The sequence below is a fragment of the Penaeus monodon genome, chromosome 5 (genome assembly GCF_015228065.2).
Source record: "Penaeus monodon isolate SGIC_2016 chromosome 5, NSTDA_Pmon_1, whole genome shotgun sequence".
Lineage (NCBI taxonomy): Eukaryota > Metazoa > Arthropoda > Malacostraca > Decapoda > Penaeidae > Penaeus > Penaeus monodon.
This window is the reverse complement of record NC_051390.1, coordinates 9390939-9418438: the sequence shown is the minus strand read 5'-3', so window position 1 is coordinate 9418438 and position 27500 is coordinate 9390939. Positions and strand designations below refer to the sequence as shown.

General features: G+C 35.3%; 2 protein-coding genes across 3 annotated transcripts in view; one reads left to right on the top strand and one right to left on the bottom strand.

Moving 5' to 3' along the window:
* The window catches only part of LOC119573438 (RNA polymerase II subunit A C-terminal domain phosphatase-like), a 13131-nt gene extending 4863 nt beyond the window's left edge, over positions 1-8268 (bottom strand). Inside the window, exons 1-7 of the mRNA XM_037920667.1 lie at positions 8084-8268; positions 3344-3501; positions 2802-2955; positions 2545-2670; positions 2142-2383; positions 1352-1542; positions 370-977 (exon numbers count right to left, since the gene is read on the bottom strand). Of these exons, the coding sequence (XP_037776595.1) occupies positions 370-977; positions 1352-1542; positions 2142-2383; positions 2545-2670; positions 2802-2955; positions 3344-3501; positions 8084-8149 (1545 nt within the window). The 5' untranslated portion in view covers positions 8150-8268. The remainder of the gene's footprint in view (positions 1-369; positions 978-1351; positions 1543-2141; positions 2384-2544; positions 2671-2801; positions 2956-3343; positions 3502-8083) is intronic.
* Positions 8269-12739: 4471 nt separating this feature from the next.
* On the top strand, positions 12740-26159 carry LOC119572957 (protein disulfide-isomerase TMX3-like). Of its 2 annotated transcripts, XM_037919914.1 has the most exons (13): positions 12804-12999; positions 14553-14641; positions 15201-15364; positions 15681-15864; positions 16802-16879; positions 17854-17920; positions 18122-18249; positions 18385-18455; positions 19148-19171; positions 21114-21167; positions 21339-21531; positions 21657-21846; positions 22880-26159. In XM_037919914.1, exons 1-13 carry the CDS (start codon positions 12966-12968, stop codon positions 22906-22908), a joined length of 1305 nt encoding a protein of 434 aa, XP_037775842.1. In that variant the 5' UTR covers positions 12804-12965; the 3' UTR covers positions 22909-26159. The 2 variants fall into 2 exon arrangements, with proteins under 2 accessions (XP_037775843.1, XP_037775842.1); XM_037919915.1 differs by lacking the exon at positions 19148-19171 and having other exon boundaries at positions 12740-12999.
* The last annotated feature ends 1341 nt before the right edge of the window (positions 26160-27500 follow it).

The window sequence follows — 27500 nt, the reverse complement described above, 5'->3', positions numbered from 1 at the left end:
AGAGGGAGAGAGAGAGAGAGGAGAGAGAGGGAGAGAGAAGGAGAGAGGGAGAGAGAGAGAGAGAGAGAGAGAGAGAGAGAGAGGGAGAGAGAGGAGATGAGAGAGAGAGGAAGAGGAGGAGAGAGGAGAGAGAGAGAGGAGAGAGAGAGAAGAAAGAGAGAGAGAGGGAGAGGAGAGAGGAGGAGAAGAGAAAGAGGAGGAGAGCGAAGGAGAGAGAGAGGAAAGAGACGAGAAGGAAGAGAGAAGAGAGGGAGAGAAAGATAGGAGATGGGGAGAGAATTCCAAAAAAGAAAAAAAAACCCCCAATATTCACAACCCTTTAGGACCTCTTTCCCCCAATGCCTTGCGAATAGAAATTCTTTTAAGTCAGGTAATCTTTTTCTGTACAGCCTGGGGAAGCTTGTCATATTCCTTGAAGAAGGCTCTGTGTATTTTTTTCAAGATGTCTTCTAAATAGAGCAAAAAGTCATCATTGTCTGCAACATCAATAAAATCTTTCTGTTTACCAGCTTCCCCATCATCTGCATCTTGGTTTTTCACTTTTGTCTCCTCTGTTATATCTGTTTCTTTTGAACTTTTTCTTTCCTCACTTTCTTTGTTGTCAGTCAAATCAGCATTTTCTTTATCATCTGCCTCTTCTTTCGTGCCATTTTCTCTTGTTTCTGTGTCAACATTCATGCTTTCTACACTATTTGATTGTACGTCTGTTGAGCCTTCATCTTTCTCTTTGTTAGTCACTATAGATGTGTCTTGCACATCTGCTGTCTTGTTATTCACATCATTACTTTTACTACCTTCAACATTTTCTGTATTTACATTCTCCAACTTATCACTAGTTTGATCAGCATTAACACCTGTATCTTTGTTTGAATCTGATACTATGTCTTTTGTCTCTTTATCACTATCAGAGTCCGAGCTATAATTCTTTTTGTCCCCTTCTTCACCATCGCTGACTTCTGTATTGTCTCGTGAGAGTCCTGTGTCAAGGAATGAGAAATTAAGTATTTTTTGGTAGAAATAGTTACAATAATTTAGAATTCACTTATCATAAGATTCTGCTCCTTTTCAAAAAATGAATACTTATGACAGACCAGGGAACCAAAGGTGATGTTTTACATTTGCACAATAACAATAAATATACTATATTGATACAATAAGTAATTTTGAATCTTTTCATTCTTTTTGGGAGCTTCCTGGCTCAGTATGAGTTGGTTAAATTAGATATATTACTTCTGTCAGGTACATTATAACTATTCAACTTACACTGACATCTAACAGAAGTTCAAGGAAATATCAATCTCTTATTTCATTGCCTAAACTATCAAACAATTGAGCATATATACCAACTTACTCAAATTTTCAAAATCATATCCTTTCTGGTCATCATTCTCTTTTTTCTGTAAGCCCTGTGGCGCATTGATGTCACCTGTGTGCCGGAAAAAGTGGTATGGCACCACCTGTATAACATTTGGGGAATAATTCCAAACATCACTTCTGTCATCAATGATACACACCAGGTTATCTCCACATGGAAACAGCGAGCTGAAAGTTCAAAACAATAACATTTCTTAAAATATTTTCAGCAGTCAGCTGCTCAAGGGCAAAATCAAAAGTGTGAGAAACAAATTTACTCTTCTGTTTACGCTACTGGCTGCAGCATAAACAACTGAGGTAAGGAAGCTAGAGATGCTTGAAGCTGCCTTATGTGGGGTTGTTTCTAGTCAATAACTGCAGCCAGAGTTAAATAAGTCAACAACTTTTTCATGTGCACAGGCTTGACTGTATATGATATAATGAAACATCATCCCAGCATGAGGGATGTCTAGCCATAACATAGTAAGATGTCAACCATCATGATTGGGTTAACCGCTCATCAGCCTCCACTAACACTACATGTGATTATATCTTATAAATTTTGTTTACATATAGATGGCTCCAGAAGTTTTTAGTAATCAAGGAGTGAATTACATGGTCTACCTATCTCACCTGTTTAACTGTTCATTTCATTTCTATCAAAGTCAATATATCACATTGTTACTTCTAATTTCTTTTTTGGTGATTATGATAGAGAAGTATTCTGTGATGAGATAGTGTAATAGCATTATAAAAGAAACTATAGTAGAGATAGCACTTCAACTCACCTTAAATTAGCTTTTTTTGACATCTGATCTAAACATTCATTTCTTGAGAGAATCCTTTGTCCAAACAGCTTGTGATCGGGATCCAGGAAATGAGCAATATAATGGGCATATTCTCTCACTCCAAAAGTACAAATATGAAGTTCAAAATATTTTGAGACCTTTTCTAAAAACTGTTTTGTGTGAGGTCTTAGCCTTGTGTGATACCATGGACCTCCAGTGTTTATTTGAAAATGATATACATCCTAGAAAAAACAGAGAAATAAAATTAGGTTCAAACATTATATACTATAAAATAGTTCTACAGAGGGCAACCTAGTGCATTATTTGATCACAAGCCACTGATACTGCAGTCACTCCTTTCTAATCTTTGTTACAACAAAAATAAACATATGATATTACTTACTTTTAGGTTTGGTGGAATATTATCATTTGTAGTGTGAATGAGTGTCTGATCCAGGTCCACAAGTAGCACTAATTTTCTTTGAGCCAAAAGATTTGTGATGTCCTCCTTGCCAAGTTCTTCAGCCACCTTAGGAAAAATTATTTGTAAAACATAGTGTTTGTAACCATAGTAGTCATATATATTGACATCATTGATCAACTGTTTCTCAGTAAATGAAATTCAATTCCAAGAAGGAAAAAGATCTTTCATACACTTACATTTTTCTTTATCTTGAGATCTGGGACAGTGTGCAGCATGCTGACCACTTCAGTCTTTGTAATTTCATTGTCCTCAAGAACAACACCACAATCGCAGCAAATATTACCCATAAGTGTTGGATGGGCACATGCTTCCAGTTCAACCAGGTCACTCCTTCAAAATAAAAAATCATTAAGTGTATAGTTCAAGCTGATGAGAATATTCAGAAAATAACAGGGGAATAAATAAGGGAGGCCAAGAGATTATACACTTTAAGACAAACTGTATTCATAGATACTTTTTGTAAATATAAAGGTGTTTTGCCAGAGTATTCGACTTGCTGCACAATTTGCTTGGACATACCTATGAGTAAACAAAACATTCACTTGTATTATGCACTAAAATGAGTTTCCTGCTCCTGTTACAAACTGATATTTTCTCTTATATATACAGGACTGACATCATAAAATGCAAAATATCTTGGAACATAAAGATAATTTGGAATCTGCAGATAAAAGTTATTTCTAGAAACAGACAAAGAATGAAAGAAAAATAAACTTACCCATCTTTAACAACATCATCAATCTTTATGAGCAAATGTTTCACAACTCCAGAGTGTTTAGCCTTGACAACTACACGTTCTCCACTGTCAGTAACAACCTCGCATAATCTCCTTCTGGGGTAAATACTGGTTCCTATTTTCAAGAATATCTGTGTAACCTGTAATCAAAAGAAAGCAACATTATAAAAAAAAATAGAATAATTCAATTCATATTCACCAGCTAAAATACAAAACAAACAAATACACATTTCGTAAAAGAGATAATACAAAACTGTGTTGAGATTTCAAAGCCCTTTCCTTTACAATAGCAGAAACAAGCACAAAAGAGTAAAATGAGTTGTGTGAAAGATAGACTCTGATTAATATTACTGAGAACATAAGTCCTATGAACACTGTGTTTCTTATATTTTCAGTAATCTAGTGAGGGCCAACATCCCTCCACTAAATACACATGGCAACTAGAACTTTGACAGGTTCCTTTTATAAAGGCAAATCATCTTGTCAACCTGTTGATCCAAGTGCCTTGCAGCACGTGTTTGAACCAAAATCAAGGCATTAGGCTTACCTGAGTGGTGACTTTCCCATGTGTGGCTTGTAGGCACAACCCACATGAACACTCATGTTTATATCTGTCATTTGTTTTGCTGTATCAAGATGGTAATAGACAGTTTTTCTTGATCAGATACTATAATCTCTGCTGGTAGTCTAAAATTGTGTGCAGTTACAATAGCAATAGCTTAAATAATAATGTGATATTTGTGTCATATTTTAAATACTTTCGAAATCCTGTCTGGAACTAGCATCCTTCCAACCATGGCTCACATATGGTACATTTCACCCTTGTTTACTGGTTGTGCAAGAGCCTCTTCCTAAATACCCATTGAGTCTAAACATCCTCCAAGATCTGTGTGCATTCTTGACAAGTCATTCCTGTTACCCTGGCCCTCAGCCAAATTTTTCATGACAGCATAATCCCATAATCCTGCCCCTCAGCCAAAATTTTCATGACAGCACATTGCCATCACCCTCACCCTCAGCCAATTTTTTTCAGGACAGCACATCCTCGTCATCTGTCCCTCAGCCAAATTTTTTCATGACATGACAGTTATGTCACCCTGATATGAGGGGTTAATTTGCATGTGGTGGAGGTTTGTTGACCCTTTGCCAAAGCAAGTCCTTGAATCATAACTGGTTCATTACTAATAAGTGACTACATGCTTACCTTCAATTTCTACAGTTGTTTATGGACTTATTCTAGTTTTTCTCTTTTTCTGCACAGACCTCAATTAAGATTTTGCAAAATATTTACTGCAGCTTTCAGATACATGGCAGTAATTTTCCAGAACCAGTCCACATTACATTTGGTATCAATGGACTCAAATCGATATCTACTTATCAAATAAATAATCATGAAAAACATGGATAAAGATCTCATATTTTAACCCTGCCATTTCTTAGAATATTTCATACACTCTCTATCTATCAGATCTTGTATTGGCACTACAAATGCACACAAGACATCATGAGGAATTCATCAATGCCAAAATCAATTGATATTAACCGATTTTGGATCTAGGTGTCTTGCAACCCAGACATGAACCAAAATTAAAGCACTAGGCTTCCTCAATTGGTGACTCTCCTGGGTGTGTGAACATGAACAATTATGTGTGGTATCAAGACTCTTTGCCTCCCCTTTGCAATGTTATTAAGTTTATCTCTTTCTGCATAGGTATCTTTTGCCTTTTTGCCATTTTCCAAAGTTAGTATTTGTCATTTGATTTGCTGTATCAAGATGGTACTAGACCATTTTTCTTGTACAGACTCCATATTATATCTCTCAATGCAGTCTATAACTCTTTGCAATAACAATATGTAACATTATATTTTTTGTGTCATTTCTTAAGATTTTAAGATTACTCAATTCTCTGTAACACTTCTGCACTGTCAGTCATGGCTAGTAAAAGAAGGATCCTGAGTATGGAATGAGTCTAATCTTCCTCCAAGAGTTTTAAACACTAATGGCAAGTCATTCCTCGGCCAAAAAATTCCATGATGGTATATATTCCCATCACCCAGCCATCAGCCTCCCTCCCTCCCTCCCCCTCTCTCTCTCTCTCTCTCTCTCTCTCTCTCTCCCTCTCTCTCTCTCTCCCCTCCTCTCTCTCTCCTCCCTCTCTCTCTCTCTCCTCTCTCCTCTCCTCTCTCTCTCCTCCTCTCTCTCTCTCCCTCCTCTTCTCTCTCTCCTCTCTCTCACTCTCTCCCTCTCTCTCTCTCTCTCTCTCCACTCTCTCTCTCTCTCTCTCCTCTCTCTCTCTCTCTCCTTCTCTCTCTCTCTCTCCCTCCTCTCCTCTCCCTCTCCTCTCCTCTCCCTCTCCCTCTCTCCCCCTCTCTCTCCCTCTCTCTCCCTCTCTCTCCCCCTCTCTCTCCCTCTCCCTCTCCCTCTCCCTCTCTTTTTGATGACCTACAATTATATCACCCAGATCCAATAGGTTTAGTTGCAGACTGGTCTCAAAAAATTTCATACATGATTGCTGGATAGACTTTGTTTAGCTTATTATAATGTTGATATATCATTCCTTTGCACACTGCAAGCAAAAAAGTAACCATTCTAATATTAAAAATAACATACCAACAATGGCAGTGTCAAATGATAGTTATGGACTCTATTCCTTGCAAATCAGTAAAAATGATGTGAATCTGCTTTGGCATGAGCTTGAGGTCTCCATTATCTGATGATGAATAGCCAGGTAGGCCTACAAACGTTTTATAATTCAAACAAACTTAATCCAGGGGTTCTCAAAGTGGTTGACATTGATCCCAGGAATTGATGAATAGCCAAGGGTCAGTGGTTATTTACTGAGAATCGAAGACACCATTCAAGCCTCCAATTTTGAATTCTCAATAATAATCTGTAAAAATCTAATGAACATCAGACACCATTAGAATTTGTTTTTAATATATTCATTATTTAATGCTTCCCATTATGAGTGAGTGAGTATCAATACACTCTCAGCTCTATGTTGTCTGGGAACAGATTACTGTCACTTAAAATTGAAAATTGTGTGTAGCAGACATAACAGTGCTGTTTCCTTTTCATCATAATGTATTTTAACAACTATTACTATTACAACACTGACTATTGTAGTACTAGTGCTAATTTGTTCTCCTTGAATTATAAACTTGGGTGGGTCGAGAAAATTTGTAACTCCTTTGGGATCGACAAGTTAAAAAAGTTTGATTTAACCCACTGGATCCATGGATTTGGAGTCTGTGAAAGGAAACAGTCAATTACCATCTTGAAATAGCATTCCAAATGACAAATACTGACCTTGGAACATGACAAAAAAAAAGGGGGGGAGAGGGAAACTGTAGAAAAAGAAATAATAAAGCTGTATTTGGAATTGTTTGTCTAAAACAGACAAGCAAACTAGTATTAAAAAAAAAAAAAAAAAAAGAATTTGTCCGGACAAGCCATTCAACACTGACCTCCAGAGAGCTGACCGAGTTCAACGAGATGAATTGCTTTCTGATCAATGAAGATGCCAGACATCATACTGTAACAACTTTTTCAATAAATCTGTCAAAGAATCTGCTAAAAGTGTGCATTACAATCAATTTGAGAATTTACACAACTATTTTCAGCTAGTAATTCCACAACTCATGCTTAAGGAGAACTGATTGTGTTTCTTTACCAGCCGAACACAAACTACTTGTCCATCTGAGTTAACAAGTCATCCTTCCGAGCTGGACGAGCAGTTCTGAATGCAGCATAACATTGCAAAGGGGGGCAGAGGAGCCTTTATACCCTACATGAATATTTCAGTGGGCTGGACCTATAAGCCAGGCACCATGGAAAGCCATCACTCAAGTAAGCCTGATGCTTGCATTTTGGGCCACATGTGGGGGGTGAGGCACCCAGTCCCATATTGTGGCACTGGCATCCATATTGCGCAAGTGTGTTGGCTAATTGAGGCACTTTAAGCCATTACTGCTGGGTCACATGTATAGCCATCATAACAAACCGCCGGCTCTGCTGGGTACAAGTCACGGAAGTCTATGACACTGATAGAATTCTCATACTGTCACTGAGGGATTAACACTCACTGCATGAATGAGATGAAACGCACATTACGACTGGCTGGCTGAAGTATGGTATGATATGTGACTGATGGCAATGTAGAAGATCAAATGACATTTTTCATAAGACCTTTTGACGTAAGGTTATTCAATGGAAAATGTTCCACAAATACAGACCCTCACATTTAAAATGTCATCTGGGATTTCTTAGTTGGAACTTCCAATAACAACAAATACCTCCAAAAGACAGAACTCTGATTCATTCACAAGCTCAAGCTCTACAATCCCAATCTTGCCAGAAAATAAACTTATGGGAGTTTATGATGGACTAACTCTTACATACACTTCCAGAACTTATTTCACACTGAACTGACTGAATGCGTTATGCAGCTGCATCATCTTTCGCAGAAAAAGAACACAGACCAGGTTCTGGGGTGTGGGTCTGGGGTGCTAAGAGGGATGTCGACATCTAAGACTTTGAAATATTCGTTTATAAAGACCTAAACACAGCCATAGACACAAATTCTTATCGACAGTCACTAAAAGCACAGGAGAATGAAGATCAACACATAATAAAAATAGAAGATATGCTCAGACGAGCGACGTTTTTTAAATTTTAATCAGATGAAGCTTAAATTTCTAAGAACGTGGGCCTGGTCTCACCTTATACTCGAGGCCCGTCTTCTTGATGGCATCGAGCTCACGAAATGTCTCCTTCGTGTAGAGCATTTTACGGGAAAACCACCAATAAAAAACAACAACAACAAACTTCCCAATCTTCGGGTTTGTTTTTGTTTTTGTTTTGGTTCCATCAACACTGGACCCAACATTCGCTCTTCTCTCCCTCTCACACATTTTATCTCGCGCTTTCCAGTCCGCGGTGAAGAGGGTCGACTCAGGCGGCAGGGAGATGAGGTGATCAGGCGGCGAATTTTCGGGTCAAATGATGAGTTATCTACAATGGCGTCTCTTCTGGGCGAAATGAACGGTTTTAAGTCGTGTCGCGTAGTCAGGATAAGGCACTAAATGTTCTTTTTCTCGCGTGTATCATACTATTTTCAGTTAATTTTACAAATATTCATGTCGCGGTTACTTTTCTAAGGATTAAATATATATTGGGGCGGTCTGTTTCATCGTGTCCCCAATTACGCAAGTTGAGAAAAAGACCTTATAAGTGATGAGTGATATGGTTATGAGATGCAATTGCGAGTGATGAGAGGAGGATGAGAGAGAGAGAGAGAGAGAGAGAGCGAGTGGAAGAGAGTGGGTGAAACAGAGGGAGTTGAATGAGAATGGACGAGGGAGTGAATGAAAGAAAGAGTGGATGAGAGAGAGCGGGTAAATGAGAATGGATGAAAGAGATTAGAGTGGATGGGAATGAAAGAATATATTAAGAGCGAGTGAATGGCAGTTGATGGATGAGGGAGAGCAAGTGGCAGAGAGTGGATTAGAGATACCGGATGAGTGAGACAATGAGAGTAGGTAGTTTAGACAGGAACGAATGAGAATTAATTAAAAATAATGGATAAGAGGTAGCAATAAGAACGAAAAGAGCGGATGAGAGCGAGTGGTTTGGATATATTGGATAAAACTAAATTAATTAGAAAGAGTAGATAAGAACAGCGGATGAGTAAGAGTATAAGAGCAAGTGGATCAATGAGAGGCGAACAAGTGGATGAGAACAAATGGATGAGGACAAATGGATGAGATAAAAAGGGGGGAAAAAATAAATAGATGATAGTGAGAGGAGAAGAACAAGTGGATGAATGAGAGGAGAAGAACAAGTGGATGAGTGAGAGGAGAACAAGTGGATGAATGAGGGGAGGAGAACAAATGGATGAGAGGATGTGAGGTCTTTTTTGTAGGGAAATCCTTCCTTTGAACGCATATGACATTCATTTACTTGCCATCTTGTAGTGAAAATGCTTTTTAAATAACCTTTGTGCACTTAAATACTCTCTCTCTCTCTCTCTCTCTCTCTCTCTCTCTCTCTCTCTCTCTCTCTCTCTCTTTCTTTCTCTCTCTCTCTCTCTCTCTCTCTCTCTCTCTCTCTCTCTCTCTCTCTCTCTCTTCTCTCTCTCTCTCTCTCTCTCTCTCTCTCTCTCTCTCTCTCTTCTCTCTCTCTCCTCGACTCTCATCTAATTGATATATGAATATACATTTTAAAATATTGAAACTATCTCAATACTTCCATTGCCGTATACAATGAGTTTGTCAACTTTTATATACTGATTATTTTATATTTTATAATATATAATAGTGATTACATTGTGTGTTGTTTAATGTTGTTTGTTGATGTGTTGTTTTATGTGTAGGTTATGTTAGTGTGTGCAGTGTCTTTTTGTGTGTTCATCATGTCTAATATTACATTACCACACCCATCTCTTTTCATATATCTATATTATATATCTAGTCTATACTATATATTATTATTATTATTATCTATTATTATCTATCTATATATATATATATATATATATATATATATATATATATATATATATATATATATTGTTGTGTTTGTGGTGTGGGTTGTTGGAGTGGTGTAGTGTGTGTTGTGTGTGTGTGTGTGTATACTCATAGTATGGATATGGATGTATATGTATATATATATATATATATATATATATTATATAATATATATATATATATATCATATATAATATATATATATATATATATATATATATATATATATATATATATATTATATATACATATACATCCATACATCCATACATTTGAATGTATACACACACACACACACACACCACCACACTCACACACACAGACTCAGTCTGATACACACACACACACACACACACACACACACATATAATATATATATATATATATATATATATATTATATATATTATTTTATATATATATATATATTATATATTATATATATATATATATATATACACATATATGTCTCTGTGTGTGAATGTCTGTGCATATATACATTATGCACCCAAACACACACACACACACACACACACACACACACACACACACACACACACACACACACACACACACACACACACACACACACAATATATATATATATATATATATATATATATATATATATATGAAATATATATATATATATATATATATATATATATATATTATATATATACTATATATAATATATGTATATGTATATATACTTATATATATATATATATATCCAAATATGTATATATATATATACACACACACACACACACACGTGTGTGTGTGTATGTGTGTGTGTGTGTGTGTGTGTGTTTGGGTGTATGAGTGTATATGTGTGTGTATGTGTTTGTGTGCATAATGTATATATAAGTTTATATAAGTCTGACCGAAACAGAGGGAGAAAGACATTAAAATTTTAGTTTGACGGACATCACATTGCATATATTTTACTTATGTGAATGCGTGAATATTGCGTGTGAACATCACCCCGACAAATGGTGACAATTGGTCATTATTGTAGCCCTTGAAATAAGTGAACATATTATCCTGAAATTGTGACAATTGGTCATTATTGTGGACCTTGACCTAAGTGAACACATTATCCTGAAACTGTATCCTAAAACCCTGGCAGATGTTTCGTTTTCGTGCCCAATTTTATCTGTTTTGGTTTCTCTGTCTTACTGCCTGTTCGCATGTCCCTATATATCAATGTATTTATGGGTATTCATCTTTATATTTATACGTTGGTCTATTCAGTATAACTTTTAAACTAACTAATTTTCTGTAGCCTTTGTTTAATTGCTGTAATATACTAGAAATCAAGTTCTAACTTGGCTATGATTTACGTTTTTGCACACGTTTATATGAGTGTGTGTGTATGTGTAACAGCGATAATATATGCTGATGGAGTAAACAAGAAGCCGGCTGATTCAACCCGACAGAGGAAAGACGCTGACTCAGAACGGCCACGTGCCAATCACAATACCTGCGCAAAACAAAACGTCATTGGAATAATGGTCTAAGATGAGGATTAAGAATGGGGTCCGCCCATGAGACCATTCATGTGTTGTCGACGTCGACTGCTGTCTCTTGTCATACTTGTAAGGCGGTGAAGAAATAGCTGTATTGTAACAGTTTATTTTTTCGCGGCCCCTCCGTTATCTTGAATACTGGGTGGTCTGTCTCGTGGATTTTATTGGCATATTGATTAAAAAGCGAAAATTCATGTAATGTAATTGACTAGAAAGGATACTTTGTACCGGGATCTGTAGTGGACGCACATTTGCTTGTGGTCAGTCAATCTCATCAGAATTGTTGCTCGTGCTTCCCTACATTTCAGTTTAACTTGAATTTTATGTTCGTTCCTTTCCTGATTCTGGTATCCTTTACTATACTCCTCATGACGATTGCTACCAGCCTCTGTTCATTATGATTATTAACGAACTGGGGAGTGTCTTTTTACTTGAATTTATACGAACTAACAATAGGCAGTCGTCGGCACTGCCACCTAGAATCCGATTATTCACTAATTGAGATTAACCATACTTAAAATAAACTAGGCTTGACAACAGCACGCATCAACTGGTCCGGAGCCCATAGCAGTGCCATTCAGTGTTGCGGTCTAGTAGCGTCTTGCCTCGACCTCGTACAAACAGTCTAGTAGTGTCAGTCACTTCTGCTGGTCAAAACAGTGCCATCCACCTATAGCTTGTAAACCACCAAGCAGTGTTTCCCGTACCTGTTAGAAGCTTCTAGCAGTGCTTTTCACCAATCAGGAGATATTAGCAGTGCTAATAAATCTCTCAAATATAAAAGTGCCCAACAGTGAAATTGACCTTGACTACTTACTAGCAGACCAGTCACCCGTTCCTCTTTGACTAATCAGAATCTGCCTAGCTTTGCATCTGCCATGATGAAGGGGAATTCTTTTAAGGAGAATATCCAGTGAGCAATTATAATTCATGTAACAATACCATTCATCCCCTCCATGTAAAAATCGGCTAGTAGTGCCAGTCGCCTCGATCAAGTCAAGAAATGCTTAACAGTGGCACTCTCCTTGATCAGACGGAAGTATAGCAGTGCCGCCTTCCTGAAGCGCTCAAAAACTGGCTCACTGTACCACCCCTTCTCAAGCAATCAAAATCTCGTAGCAATTGTCATCCTTCAGTGCCATCCTCGTCGACCAGTCAGACTCCCCTCAGCAGTGCCACCTTCCTCGAACATTCATAAACCGGCTTGCAGTGCCACTGTGCAGTACCAATCAGAAGGCCGCCTAGCAGTGCCATCTTCCTCGACTAATCAGAAGCAGCCTTGCAATGCATTCCTCGACCAATTAGGAGTCGCTTAGCAGTGCCAACTCCTCGACCAATCAGAAGCCATCTAGCAGTGCCATCTCCTCGACCAATCAGAAGCCACTTGCAGTGCCATCTCCTCGACCAATCAGTAGCCGCCTAACAGTGCCATCTCCTCGACCAATTAGGAGCCGCCTAGCAGTGCCATCTCCTCGACCAATCAGAAGCCGTCTAGCAGTGCCATCTCCTCGACCAATCAGAAGCCGCCTAGCAGAAGACAACAACATGGACGCTATGAGGTTGCTTGTCTTCATGACAGGTCTGTGAATTTGAGTCGTTTTGGCCGTTTTTAAAGTGAAATAAACACGCAAGAGAATAAGTAAAGTATAGAGAATTCAGAGGAAGTGGGAAAGGCCTTTGAAATGGGACGTGAGGAGCCGGAAAGAAGGTCGTGGACGATATCGACCAGGATCCTCTGGTGAATTTGTTGCCGGGATTCTCGAGTTATTATCGCTATCATTATTCCTAGTTATTATTTTTTTCTTTTTTTTACACTACTAACTGTGAAAGGTCTAATGATCTCGGGTTCTTATGATACATTTCGTTAAGTGAATGCGTGTTTATGTACGATATTTGTAAAGGCAGGTTTTTGTATGGGTGTTGTGTATTCTGTCAGCAGACCACTAAGTCAAAGTAGATAAGGTTTAGTGTAAATGATATTTATTGATTTATTTCTTACTTGTATATCTTTGTGTAAAGTTTTGTGATGTCTTTATATGGTTAGTTGCATAGATGGTTAACAACAGGTGTGAGGGTTATTGTTTTTTTTTTTTTTCATTTTAGTTTAGTTTTAGTAATGCTGTGTGGTAAAGCATATTTGTTATCATTTGAAGGTTAAGATTTATGATAGATATGCGATGTGATTGAGTAGTACTGTATATTGTAGATAATGCGGCTGTATAGCTTCTTGTTAAAACCAGATTTTAGGGAATTTATTTGGATAAATGCTTCTGAAATCCCTAAACTGGCTTACGAAACAGGACTCTTTAGCACATGAAACTCACTGTTTTCATTGACGGAAGGTACACGATCTCAAGCCCAGTCCAGTAGTAGGGCAGCGTCAAGTTAACTGCCAGGGTCTCTGCGCTACTCACTCTGGCAAAGCCTGTAAACCACACACTGTACATTTTGCTGAAGGGAAGGTCGGACTACTTCCTTATTTGACCATAAATTATCAGGGAGGTCTTTGAGGTGTATCTTGCTTGTATGTATGTAGTGGAGGTTTGTTGGTATTTTTTTGAAGCACCTGAGATATCCAGATTTGTTCTTGCAGACCATTACACAAATTTTTACATCTTTGATAAGTTACTTACTTAACCCAGTGCTGCCGGGCATGGCATGTACATACATGCCATGCCCACTGTGAGTTTACTTTATTAACTGTTTTTCCACATAGATGGCTACACATGCACTGAGTCACCAGTGAGCCAATTATGAGTACTGCCTGTCTTGCCCGTTTACCCTTTTCCTTGATTTACGAAAATATTTTACGTTTGCTTATTTTGCTGTTACTAATGTTTATAACATTATAGTAATTATAATGCCTATAATAAGAATAACACCATTGATATTCATGAAATTAGAAAAAAGTTTTTCCCATTAGTACAAGGAAAGGTGAAATCAGGTAAGGTCACAAAGTCTACTAATTTGACTCCTTTGTGGCTAATGACTAGCAAAGCCATCTATGTGTAGAGACATTTGACAAAAAGAAAAAATGACCACAGCATTTTCCCGGCAGCATTGGGTTAATTGGATACTTGGTGTAAATAAATGACTTTTTCAACTGCTAATAGAATTTGTTCTGTTTAACAGTGTTGGCATTGAGTAATTCTGCCAACCGAGTGCTGGAATTAAGCGATCGTTTTCTGGAGCTGCGAGGCGAATCATCATGGCTTATCATGGTAAGCTGATTTTCCCTTGTGATCAGTAGGTTTTTGTCCACTAGGTATAAGTGATTTTGTAATGTAATTTAGTAAATATTTTTAATGTATATAAGTATGAATAATTTTTCTGGTTAATCTTTACGGTATGGATGCACTAAGCTAGGGCACGTTGAAGATGATTTTCTGGTTGAGAACAAAAAGTTACAGTTGTTGGTACAAGAAATAATCTGTAGACACCAATGGTAATGCTACAAAGAAAGGAAAAAGATTGCGGTTAGCACCACTCACAGCACTTGTTTCAGCTCTACCTTGCCTTGCATATTGAGATGAAGACAATATTTGTTAGGTTGAGGGGATATTGGGGGCAGAGTCCCCAATTAACCCTCCCCTAATGGCCAGTCATGGCAACTTGTTGAATAAATTTTGTGACATGGAGTTGTGGGGCTTAGTCTCTGGCAAGTGCATCCATACTGTAAATAATCACCATTTTTCTTGAACAAGTAATAGCATATAGTGTGTATATTGGGTGTATATGATTGACAAATTGAAGTGATTATTACATTTCATAACATTCCAGTTTTATGCTCCATGGTGTGGACACTGCAAGAAGTTAGATCCAGTGTGGAACCATGTTGCACATGCACTCTATGGCACAGAAATCCGTGTTGGACGTGTTGATTGTACACGTTTCACAGCAGTGGCAACAGAGTTTAATATCAAGGGTTTCCCCACCATTATGTAGTAAGTGATTTCCATAATCTGTACTTACATTGAGACTGATTCATAATTAACTCTATAACCTGTATTATTTGCATCCTATGCAAGAAGTAATTACAAATTTGATATATTGAAGACTTGCTGTATATGATGAGTGAATTCATGTATAGGGATGTGACAATGATTAGAGTTAAAACATAAACCAAAGTATATATAAAAAGGTGATATATTTTTTTATGAAGTTCTCTCAGAAGTAAGGTTTTACCCTCAAAGTTATAAATGATATCTCAGAAACAGGGAACGGAAGAATTCCTGATAATATACATCTTCACCATTACAGTCTCAAAGGGGACACAAAACACACCTACAGTGGTGACCGAGCCAAAGAAGACATAGTTGGATATGCTGTCCGAATGGCTGCTCCCCCAATTCAGCATATAGCATCTTTCCATCACTTAAAAGAAATCATTGCACAGGAAGATCTGTTCTTCGTGTATGCAGGGGAGAAGGAAGGTGCATTATGGGTAAGTTGAATATTTCATTGCTTATGAGGGAGGTTTTCATAGTTTGTTTTTAGTAGAATACATAGTATCTGAAATTAGCTTTTGATGCTTTGATGGTCTTCCTTTATGATTAAAAGGATAATATCTCTAATTTTATTTTGTAATAATTTATATTTTATTCATCATTCAGTAATAGAAATTGGAAGCAGTAAGTTTGAAGCCATATTAATGCTGATTTTTATGGTTTCCTGTTTCCACTTTAAGGATTCATGTTATCTTTGCATATAATTGCTTGACCATATTTTTAGAAGTATAAATTTTTTGAAACACAAAAGTACATCAAACAACACACACACCATAACACAACACAACACAACACAACACAACACAACACAACACAACACAACACAACACAACACAACACCACACACCACACACACAACAAACAAAACACACACCCCACACATGCCTGCACACCCACACTCATACCCACACGTGCACACATGCACATGCACACGCACATACCTGCACACATGCACATGCATGCATACATACACGTGCATGCACACGCATACACATGCATACACCTGCATACACCTGCATACACCTGCATACACCTGCATACACATGCTTACACACGCATACTCACGCAAACACACACAAACACACGCAAACACACGCAAACACACGCAAAAACACACACACACACACACACACACACACACACACACACACACACACACACACACACACACACACACACACACACACACACACACACACACACACACACACACACACACACAGTATCTCTCTCTCTCTCTCTCTCTCTCTCTCTCTCTCTCTCTCTCTCTCTCTCTCTCTCTCTCTCTCTCTCTCTCTCTCTCTCTCTCTCTCTCTCTCTCTCTCTCTCTCTTTCATACACTTTAGTGTCTAAATTGTCTTTACTTTATTGCAGGATGCCTATTCTGAATTAGCAAATATATATAGACCCTTCAATTACTTCTACTCAATTGATGCTGGTTGTATGGCAGAGGTAAGATAGTGTCATGGTTGTAATATTGTTTGATATATCATTAAATTAAAGGTTCTTTTGTTTGTAAAGTGTATCGTTTCTTTATATGTAAATATGTGCATATACATACTTGTATGTGTGTTCTTGTCTATATGTGGTAGAGAGAGTGCATAAATATGAGAGTAAATGTGTATTCATGTGTGTGTTTTTCTTGTGTTTGTGTTGTTTTGTGGTTTATGCCTATCAGCGTGTCAACTATTATTTTTAGAGGCACAAATCATAAATGTTCTTTAAAGCTAGATAAGGGTGTGAAATACAGTTTCTCAAAACAAACTAATGTGTATATAGCATAGAATTAAAGATGGTATTGGAATATTCTTTAACCTGTTGATGCTGGGGGAGCATGTTCATATGAGCCCAGTCCCCTGTAATTTTAGTTTGATGATTTTGTTTACACAAGTGACTCCACAAGCACTTAGTCACCAATTACTAGACCTACCTGATCTCACCTGTTACTAAGATTATAAAAATCAAAAAGTCAATGAGAATAATAACAGTGGTGATTATAGTAACAATAAAGATATTATTAGGGAAAAGAAATATCCTCAAAATTCAAGGAACTGAGCAATCAAGTGAGGTCTTGTGGAACTATCTATGTGCAAACAAAATTCACAAATAAATATTACAGGGGACAGTACATGTAATATCTGTGGTTAATGCATAAGTAATACTGTGTGTCATAAGGCATTCCCTGCATTTAGTTTCTAAGATTTTCACTTGTTGACTACTACTAATCATAATGAAATTCTATTATTTTTTTGTTATTATTCAAGTATATCACCTCCAACATATTTTGGAATGCAGTTAAAAAAGGCTAAAAGTGATGGAACTGAGGAATATATTGATCATCCATTATTCATTGAAATATTGATCTTAAGTTTCCTTAATCTACAATATTTATGAGGCATTCTTATTTTTTTCTTTGTATTTTGCAGCATATTGAGTTGGAGTACAACCCTGCTATTCTAGTCTTCAAAGATAGCTTAAATTATTTCTTCCCAGGTTGGAAATTTTGCTTTTATGTATTTCATAACAGTTTGCAATCATATTATCCTGCATTATACTCTAAACTATTGCAAGAAAAAAATAGTCAGTTGATATTTTATTGAACTGAAATAAAATGGCATACAGTATGTGAAGAGAATTCTTGCTTTTCTGAATATCAGGAGAAAGATTTTATGATTTATAATTGAAATATTGCAGTACCTGAGGAGAGTGAAATAGCAGAGAATCTAACTGTTGTCAACACATCACTGGCTGACTGGATTAATCACGAACGCTTTCCATTATTTACCAAAATCACACATGGCAATCTGCACCAACTGTGGAAGGTAAGGAGCATGATGCAATTTTTAAAAAATGATTATAATGTATATAGACTATAATGCAATTGAGTTAGTGTTAAAGGGAAATGATGATGATCATTAGTAAAGCAATATTCCTGTTGAACAAATTGAAAATTTCAGATCAACAAATTTTTGGCAATCACAGTTGTCAAGGAAAGTAAGATTGGAACAATCACCACAGACGAGGATGCGTAAGTAAAATTGTAACTTCAGTTGTTATTACGTGTCTAAGTCACATTCTGTATGCTTGGTTTTGAAAAAAAATTAATTGTAATCTGCTACATTACTGCTGTATAATGTTGCTAAAGATGTTTAATGCAGTTCCTAAAATATTAATAGCTTCATTTTGTAAGGGTATACTTAACATTTAGTTCTTTTCATTTTCCAGTTTATTAGATAGATTAACAGTTCTTACAAAGGTAGAGCAAGAGACCATCAGAAAATTTCAAATATGATGTCATACTCAAATTAGCTATGTAAAGAAATTAACTGCTTGGTGATCACTGTATTTTGTAGTGTAATACAGTAATCCTGTGTACAGCACACGCAACTTTTAAATGTATGTTTGAGCAATCTACAAATCTGAAATGGTAAAAGCTTATTTCAGGATTTGACCAGTTTATGGTCTTGCTTTTTTCTATAGTGATTCAAATACATGATATATAATTGCTAGCTTATAAGTTATTTTAGACTTTAACTTTTTTTTTTGTACAGTTCACTTGAGAGAGAGAGAGGAAGAAAAGGTTATATCTAAACATAAACATGTACACATTATTTGATTCCTCACATGTACACACACATATAAACAAACCCATGTTAGAAGGGGTGTAATTTCCATTGGCAACTAGTATATGATCCTACTAACATAATTTCCCAATTTCAGGGAAGACTATGTTGATGGGTACAAGTAAGTGGTTAACATATTGTGATATGAATTTGAGGTAGTTTGGTATTTTAGAATCTTTTATCTTTTCATGAGTTGTTTTGTTTGACAGTATTCTCCTAATTTTTAGGTTATGATATGTATTACATATACAGTCTTTCTTCCCCTGTTTTTCCGTTTTTTTCTTTTTCTGACTGCTTCACATTGCAGGAAAATGTTTAGAAATGAGGAATGCTGAATTCTTATTATATATAAACACATATATCTTATGTAGAGAGAAATGGTATAAAAGGGTCATGGTTGTCCCTTCATTACTTTCTATTATTATTTCCAACAATTTTCTGATCTATCTTATGGAAGGGAAAAATGCATGTGAAAAACGTAGCTTGAAATTTAATGCATAAAACTATATGATGAAGGTATTTGGAAACAGTTTTCTGAAGAAATCTTGAAATGCAGATAGATATTAAGATAAGCCTGAATTTCAAGTATGAAGTACAACAGGGTATATAAAATCCAAGAAGTTTTTATTATATAGTAATGGTTACCAAATAAAAAATGTATGGAATACCTTTTGAAGTATTGGCTGTGTATTATAGAATATTCCATTATTATTCTCAGTTCTATGCTATATAGTACTGGTGTTTTCATTTTTTTTACATTGATCCTTATACATGTTTTGCATTCACAAAACATGCACATATGCATGTGCATACACATGCACTTGCACATGCACATGCCCACAAGCACACCTACATACACACAACATTTACACACCACGCACGCAGGCATGCATGCACGCACACACACGCACACACACGCACACACACGCACACACACGCACACACACGCACACACACGCACAACATTTCACACACACACACACACACCCAACACACACACACACACACACACACAACACACACACACACACACTACCACACACAACACACCCACACACAACACACACACACACACAACACACACACACACCACACACACACACACACACACACACCCTACACACACCCACACTACACACACACACACCCTACACACACACACACCCTACACGCACACACACCCTACACACTTACACACACATCTACCACACACACTTATACATCTACCACACACACTTATACATCTACCACACACACTTACACACACATCTACCACAAACACACTTACACACACATCTACCACACACACTTACACACACACACCACACACACTTACACACACATCACCACACACACTTACACACACATCTACCACACACACACACACATCTACCACACACACTTACACACACATCTACCACACACATCTACACATACCTGCACACACACACACCTATGCCTATACACCGACACATTTACACACTTACACAGACATATATACACCTACAAATAAAAACACACCTAGATATGTACACATGCACATGAACATACACATGCACATTTACATGACATGCACACACACATACACACAGTCACACACATACACAATCACTAACATGCAGACAATCAGATGTATGCACACTCAATGCATGCATACAATCACAGGCACATGCACACATCCAAATATTGACATGCACACAGTTAAGCATACACAAGCATGCACACACATATACAAGCATATACATGCAAACATACAAGCAAACACACAGGCACACAGACAAACACATGCACACAGATTAGTGAAAATGCATGTTATTTGTTCATTACAGTTTATGTAGATTTAGTAAAAGTAACTCTTGGTTAATCTGATAGCAATATTTTAAAGGTAAATATTTTTATCATTCATATTAAGGAGAACATAGTCTGATATGTTGTTATATTTAGGGTATAAAGCTAAATGCACATGAACTTGTACATTCAAGGGAAGATTTCATTTCTTGTTGAATTTCTCTTCATAGAGGAATTGATTATTAAAGTTTTGTGTTCTTAATCTTATTTCTTAGGTTCAAAGATATGGTGGAATCTGTTATCAAGAACAATCGAGAAAAGTATCACAAGTAAGTAACTGAGATGATGGTATTCTGTTGGAAAATATTCATATGTTAAAAAGATGGTTGTATCATGTTTGTGAGAAAGGTATCCTGATTGGAAATGAATATTAAATAAGCAAGGTACTCCACTTGTATATTAATGAATGTCAGCATTGATACTTTATACTGCATTTCCAGGCATTACCAGTTTGGTTGGACAGGAACTCCAGATTTAGCAAACAGTATTGCCATGGAAAGGCTCCAGTTGCCGTCACTTCTTGTTGTAAACTCATCCACCATGCATCACCACCTCCCAGAGGACCCTCCACACCACCTAACTCCAGCTGCCATTGAAATGTTCCTTGACTCTGTCATAGCTGAGACAGCTCCAGTATGATATGAATCTGTGTTGTATATTTTGTACAGTGCTCTTATTTGTGTTTTTATTGTGAAGTTGATAATGGATACACAAGACTTTTTAGATTATTCTTAATTGCACTGCCTCATTTCATACAGACCTACGGTGGAGACACGTGGCCTGTGAGATTCTACCGCATCTATTATAATGCAAGGACTTCATTAGAGGAGATGTGGCAGGGTAATCCAGTCCTGACAGCTGTGCTCTTTGGCCTCCCCCTTGGCTTTCTCTCTCTGATTTGCTACTCCATCTGGTGCTCTGATATTATGGATGCAGACGAGGAGGAAGGTAAGTTACAGAAAAGATTGAGTTTCTCACTGTACAAAGACTGCATCCTTGAGAGAGTGTGTATTTAGAAAAGACTATTGAAATAATATAGCATTTAAACATTATGAAATGAGTTTATCCGGGTGAAAGACTATTTGTGAAGTATTTCTTATTTATTCAGACTTGTGTGTCTTTTAGGAATATGTTTACTTTTCACTTACTTTGCATAAAGTAAAAATATATAAAGTGCAGTAGTTTAACATTTTTGTATTAATCTGTGTGTAATATTTTTACTGCTTTAGTGTTTAGGAGTAAGAATTCTGTGAGCATTGGGATTTTATGGTGAGAAAACCCAACTGTGGATTAAATATTATATATCATAAAAAGCTAGAAAATTTAGTGTATCAGGTTCATTTTAAAAATAAATGTTAATACAGATAGAATACTTCCTCTTCATAAGTTAAATGGTGAGACTATGCAGATTTATGCCTACTATAATGCTAAGTAAATATCTGTAATAAAGATTTGTTTTGATGTATTTACTACTGGTAAATGTATTACAGTTGTAAACAGGCTTGTTTCCTGCATCTTTTTCAATATCAGCGAGATATATTTAGTGTTCATGAATATAACTAGCAGCATTTTGTAAGGTTCCTCCAACCACACCCACAGTGTCATCTCCATATCCCCATTTCCCTTGTGGGTCCTCTCCTCTCCATGATCCAGTTGTACAGTTTGTGTTCCCTGCCTCTTAGTGACTGTGTAATTCTATTAGCAACTGTGTGGTATACTCCATGTTTTTTCTCATCCATGTTCCCCTTCCACACACCAGACTGTTCCCTTTAATTATATCTTGTTGAGCAAAGTAAAGCATTATTCTGTAAAAGGGTTTTTTAATTGTCTTTGAGTGTCCTTTTTTATTTACAGTTAAGGCAGATTTGGTGGATTGGTAATGGATTTTTTTACAAAGACATCAAATTTTGTACAGACATAAAGGGTTTAGATTCATATTTTGTTGTATGATAATGTTCACACAGCCATTTTTATTTTTCAGAAGAGCCTCAGCATGAAAAGAAGGACTGATCGAGGTTACATTATGGAACAAACATCAATGTGTGTTTCTGGGAATATCTCCAGATTGCAGCCTGTCTTAGTCCAAACATATTTAATGACCTGAACAAATATTATTAAGAAGAAAGTACAGAAAGAGTTGTATTTTACTTAGTGTTATGGAAATTTTGAAAAATTTTGAAGTCACCCAGTTAATGATACTGATTATTATTCTCAAACAACAAATGATTGTTGTTGCTTGTGCCATATTGCATTTGTTGATAGAAATTTTTCAGCATAGGGCAATTAAATGTGCATTTTTTCCCGTAAACTTGATGATCGTAATGAAAGTAGTTTAAGGCCTATAAGTTATATATGTTTGTGCATGCATATTTGGACCTTGGCTTTTGTAAAAGAAAAATCATGTCTCAGACTCTTACTTTTTTAGAGTTTGATTTGTACAGTATTGATATGTGCATTTTTTTGTTGGAAATGTTGCATTCCCTTTTTAATACATGTTTTGTGATACTTATTTATTTTAAAGACTGATACTTTGTTATATGAACTTGTGTAGGGTAATTTCCACCAGTTTATAATCTACTGGTTTGTTAATTTTTTAAGACTTAAGATTTTATTTTCTAGCTGTAAGAATATGTTTCCTATTAAAAGAAATCAGACATGTTTTCAACGTGAATTATAATTCATGTAATGTCATTTTATAATGGTGCCTCTGGCGTGAGGAAAATGATACAAAACTTTGATCTCATTTCTGGTTCTCATTTTTAGATAGAATGTATTGAAATCTTAATTACATCATAATAAAGGGATATGTGAGATGAGGACGATATGAGACAGATTGAGAGTAGTTTTTAAAAATCTGCATTAAGTCACTAATTGCATGTTCATTTATATTGTAAACCCTGAGATTCTATTTGTTATAGTGTATTATCTTATGATACATATGCTTTGTAATCTAAGTAGCTGATTTTCATTGAAGGACCATAATGTTTTTGTAATAGCAATACTTTACCATTACAAACAAAAGGTAAAAGTCATGGATTGATTTATACCTGTTTGTAAGCACTGGATTACAACTGGATTGTGAAGGTGTTCTTTTACATGGGATGGATGCACTTTGGCTTCACTTAAGAAGTAAATGGTTAATTGATAAATTTAACATAATCGAGAATCAGATAAAAAAAAATTGAATTGATTAATTATCATGAGAAATTATAATTTTATTGGTTTGGAATGTAATACATTGCCATATCAGTTTACAGCTTTATTACATTCTGTGCTCCTATTCCAGATAAGTAAATATCTTTTTAGACTTTCATTGAATATAAATTCTGTGCAGAATACTAAAACCAGGATAGTGAGACTTATATTATGAACAGGAACTAGTCAGAAATCCTAATCATAAAATTTTCTTTATAAGAAAAATCTTACTGTGTGTAAAATTGGTAAGAGTAGGTATGTCACAATCAGCTTTCATGTAATTTTATTTTTATTTTTTTTATTTTTTATTATTTTTTTATTTTTGTGTGTGTGTGATTTATTAGATTTTGAATTGACTTTTTAATATATTGAGGCAAGAGCTTGTAATCAGAAAATAAAAGGAGAGGAATTCAATGTTTTTTTGTTTTTTTTAATGTAATTATAACTTTAGTAATGTAGGGCTGCTATATTTCCCCATAAAACATATAAATGCAAGCAGGTACACACACACGGCACATAAACAGGTGCATCGCTACACATTTCCACCATTTTTGTACAAAGCACGATGGGCATTACAAGGTCGGTACTGGAGCAGCCTGATTAGATATAGGTTTTATACTTGCTATAAAGATAAGTGAGTGTTTTGGTGAATATTGTTGCTCTCTGATGCAAAAGATGTCTGTGTTTCAAGATATAATGAAGCCAATCTTGAAAAGAATTTTTGAAACTTTAGACTATTGAATTAGCCAGGCAGATGTAATGACTGTCTTTGCCATAGAGCTCATGGGCATTTTCTGTTGTCACTCAGTATTCAGTAATTATACCTCTCCAAACTAATGCGTGCTGTCATCAATTTTGAAAACTTATTTTTTATTTAGTTTGTTAACTGAATTTGTTTTCTTGTATTATGGTTTACTGCATTTGATTGTTATCATTATTGCATGCTCATAAGTAGAAAGTGGCTCAAGGGATAAAGTAATGAAATGTGAGACAGGCTGTAAGAGATATTTTGCATGCATGCATCAAATGATAATCATTCTGTAATAAAAACAAGATATTTCCTTACTTTTATCAAACTTTAAAAGTTTAAAGACCTTGAATTTTGAGTAGTGTATTGAACTCTATGTAAACAAGATATCCTTCTTCATATTGTTAGATGAACAATATTTGTGATATAGTTATATAGAAAAGAAGAAACAGCCAATATATTTTTAATAAAATACAACAGATGAGGAGGAAGACGTGAGTAAGTCACCCTTATACATATTTGGTATATGTGCATACTTAGACATATAAATGTATTTCAGTAAGATTTATGGAGTTGTCCTGTGCTGAATGTTGATGAATAATTGTTAAATTCAAGCATAGTCTATGAACCAAATATTGTTTTAAAATGTAGGATTAAGTACTAAACAAGAATACATTTCCTCCCTCACAAACAATGCATAGATTTGTACACTATTTTGTGTAATTAGTATAAACAAAAATACAGGTATAGAGAGAACAATTGTATTTCACATATCTTTGAACTCCTTTTGAATACTCCGTATACTTTGGTTTTATTTTGGTAAGTTTCAAAAAGTGATGTGCTCTTTTATTTTATATAGCTGGAAGGGAGACAGTCTTGTCAACTCCTCAGTAAGATGTAAAAGTGTTCATATTTTTTTCTTTCTTTCTCCTCTGTAAAGAATATTTGACCTTGTGTGTTTGTACCCTCTCACACACTTAGAAAAGTATTCTTATTCTATGTAAATGTTCATTGGGCAAAGTGCTAACTAAAGCTCATTATTATTATTTTTATTCTGTCCAGTGACATTATGTTATGTTTTTTTTTTTTTTTTCTTTTAATACTGACATTAGGTTTTATGTATAGAAGTGTAAGCCACTGATTTGCTAGGTTTAACACATTTCTGTAGTATAGGTGTAGAATGAAAAACTAGTTCTTCTTGCACATGCATAAGTCTTGAGTTAATGTGGTTATGTATGTTGTGTAGGTTACAAAGGAAAATGATCACTTGACATTCTATTATACCAAAAAGATGAAAAAATAAAAGTGTAACCATTGACCATTACTTTATTTACTGAATCCTGTTCAACATCTTGCTTGTTGAAAGTAAATGAATGGATAAATGTGGGCTGCCTTCATTGTCATGACTAAAATTCATAAAATATACAAAAGCAATGAGAGAATTGAAAAATTAAAAACTATTATTACAGAATAATTTATATTTATTGTGACATGAGATGAAGAGAGGTTCAGTATTCTTTGATCTGAATAATGATGCCAATTGATGCTCATGTTAAGCAGAACAGTCTATGGTCTTCTGTTAAATATCTTTTGGATGCACAGCTTGATTTACTATCACACATTATTAAATAAGCAAGGCTTATTTATAATCAATCTTTTAGTAATATGCAGCATCTGACTGAATCATGAAAGGTTTTCTGCTAATGGATTAATTTAATAACTCATAGGTTTTTAGGGTTTTTTTTTACAAAATAGAACATACAGCTATTTTTATCAAATATATTTTTATTAGCTAATTGAGAAACCTTTTTAAGAAACTAAATGTATTTAACAAATAAATAAAAATATATATATCTATGCTTTAAACTTGGATTTTTTCATAAAATCAGTAATTATAATTTTCCTTGTTTATTTAAAAATTTAAAAAAATTTTCGTTTCATTACCTTTTTTCAACTATTTTAAATATAATGTGACTTCCCTTCCTTTTATTTAATACACTTTAGAATTCAATTTTTTTCTGTTAATTCTAATGGATAAATCTTAAAAGGATAATATTCCATAAAAAATTGCTCAGTTTAAAAGTATTTTACAGAAAGGGATTCTTGGCTTGTATTTTCACCAAAATCAAAACATCTCCATAATTATGGAATGCAGGTACACCAGATAACAAGAAACTAATTATAAGGCCCGGAAAGGAATTAAATAAATTCACAAAATCAACTGTATTTTTCATAATTTATTCATGAGAAATGTAATTACATGTGTAAACCAAATATTAATCAAAAACATATAATATTTCTTAAGGAAGTTTAAATAAAATTATCAGTGTATAGATATTCTTGCTCCTTGAGACAAAAATTAAAAATTCTATTGCAATAATAATAAAACAGTGTTTATTTTACAATAATTTTAAACAAATCTAAAATGTGATACATTTTTCTTTCAAAATCTAAAAATACTTTATGAAAAATCATTTTCCTCTACTCTAAGTGTTATTCTAACAACACTAATTATTAAACAATGCAAAATGTGAATGTCTTTTCTTCAATAATTTAATACACTTTTATGAATTCAAAACTATTTAATTGCTTTAAGTGAATCGCTACACTACTTCTTTATCAAACTAAATATACTTTTTACTTAATCCAAGTAAATTTC

What these genes read in the sequence shown, in the direction of transcription:
- LOC119572957 (XM_037919914.1), top strand. Translation starts at nt 12,966, where the DNA reads ATGGACGCTATGAGGTTGCTTGTCTTCATGACAG. An exon ending in GTTGCTTGTCTTCATGACAG is followed by an intron (nt 13,000 to 14,552) that starts GTCTGTGAATTT and finishes TCTGTTTAACAG; the next exon opens with TGTTGGCATTGAGTAATTCT. An exon ending in GGTTTCCCCACCATTATGTA is followed by an intron (nt 15,365 to 15,680) that starts GTAAGTGATTTC and finishes TCACCATTACAG; the next exon opens with TCTCAAAGGGGACACAAAAC.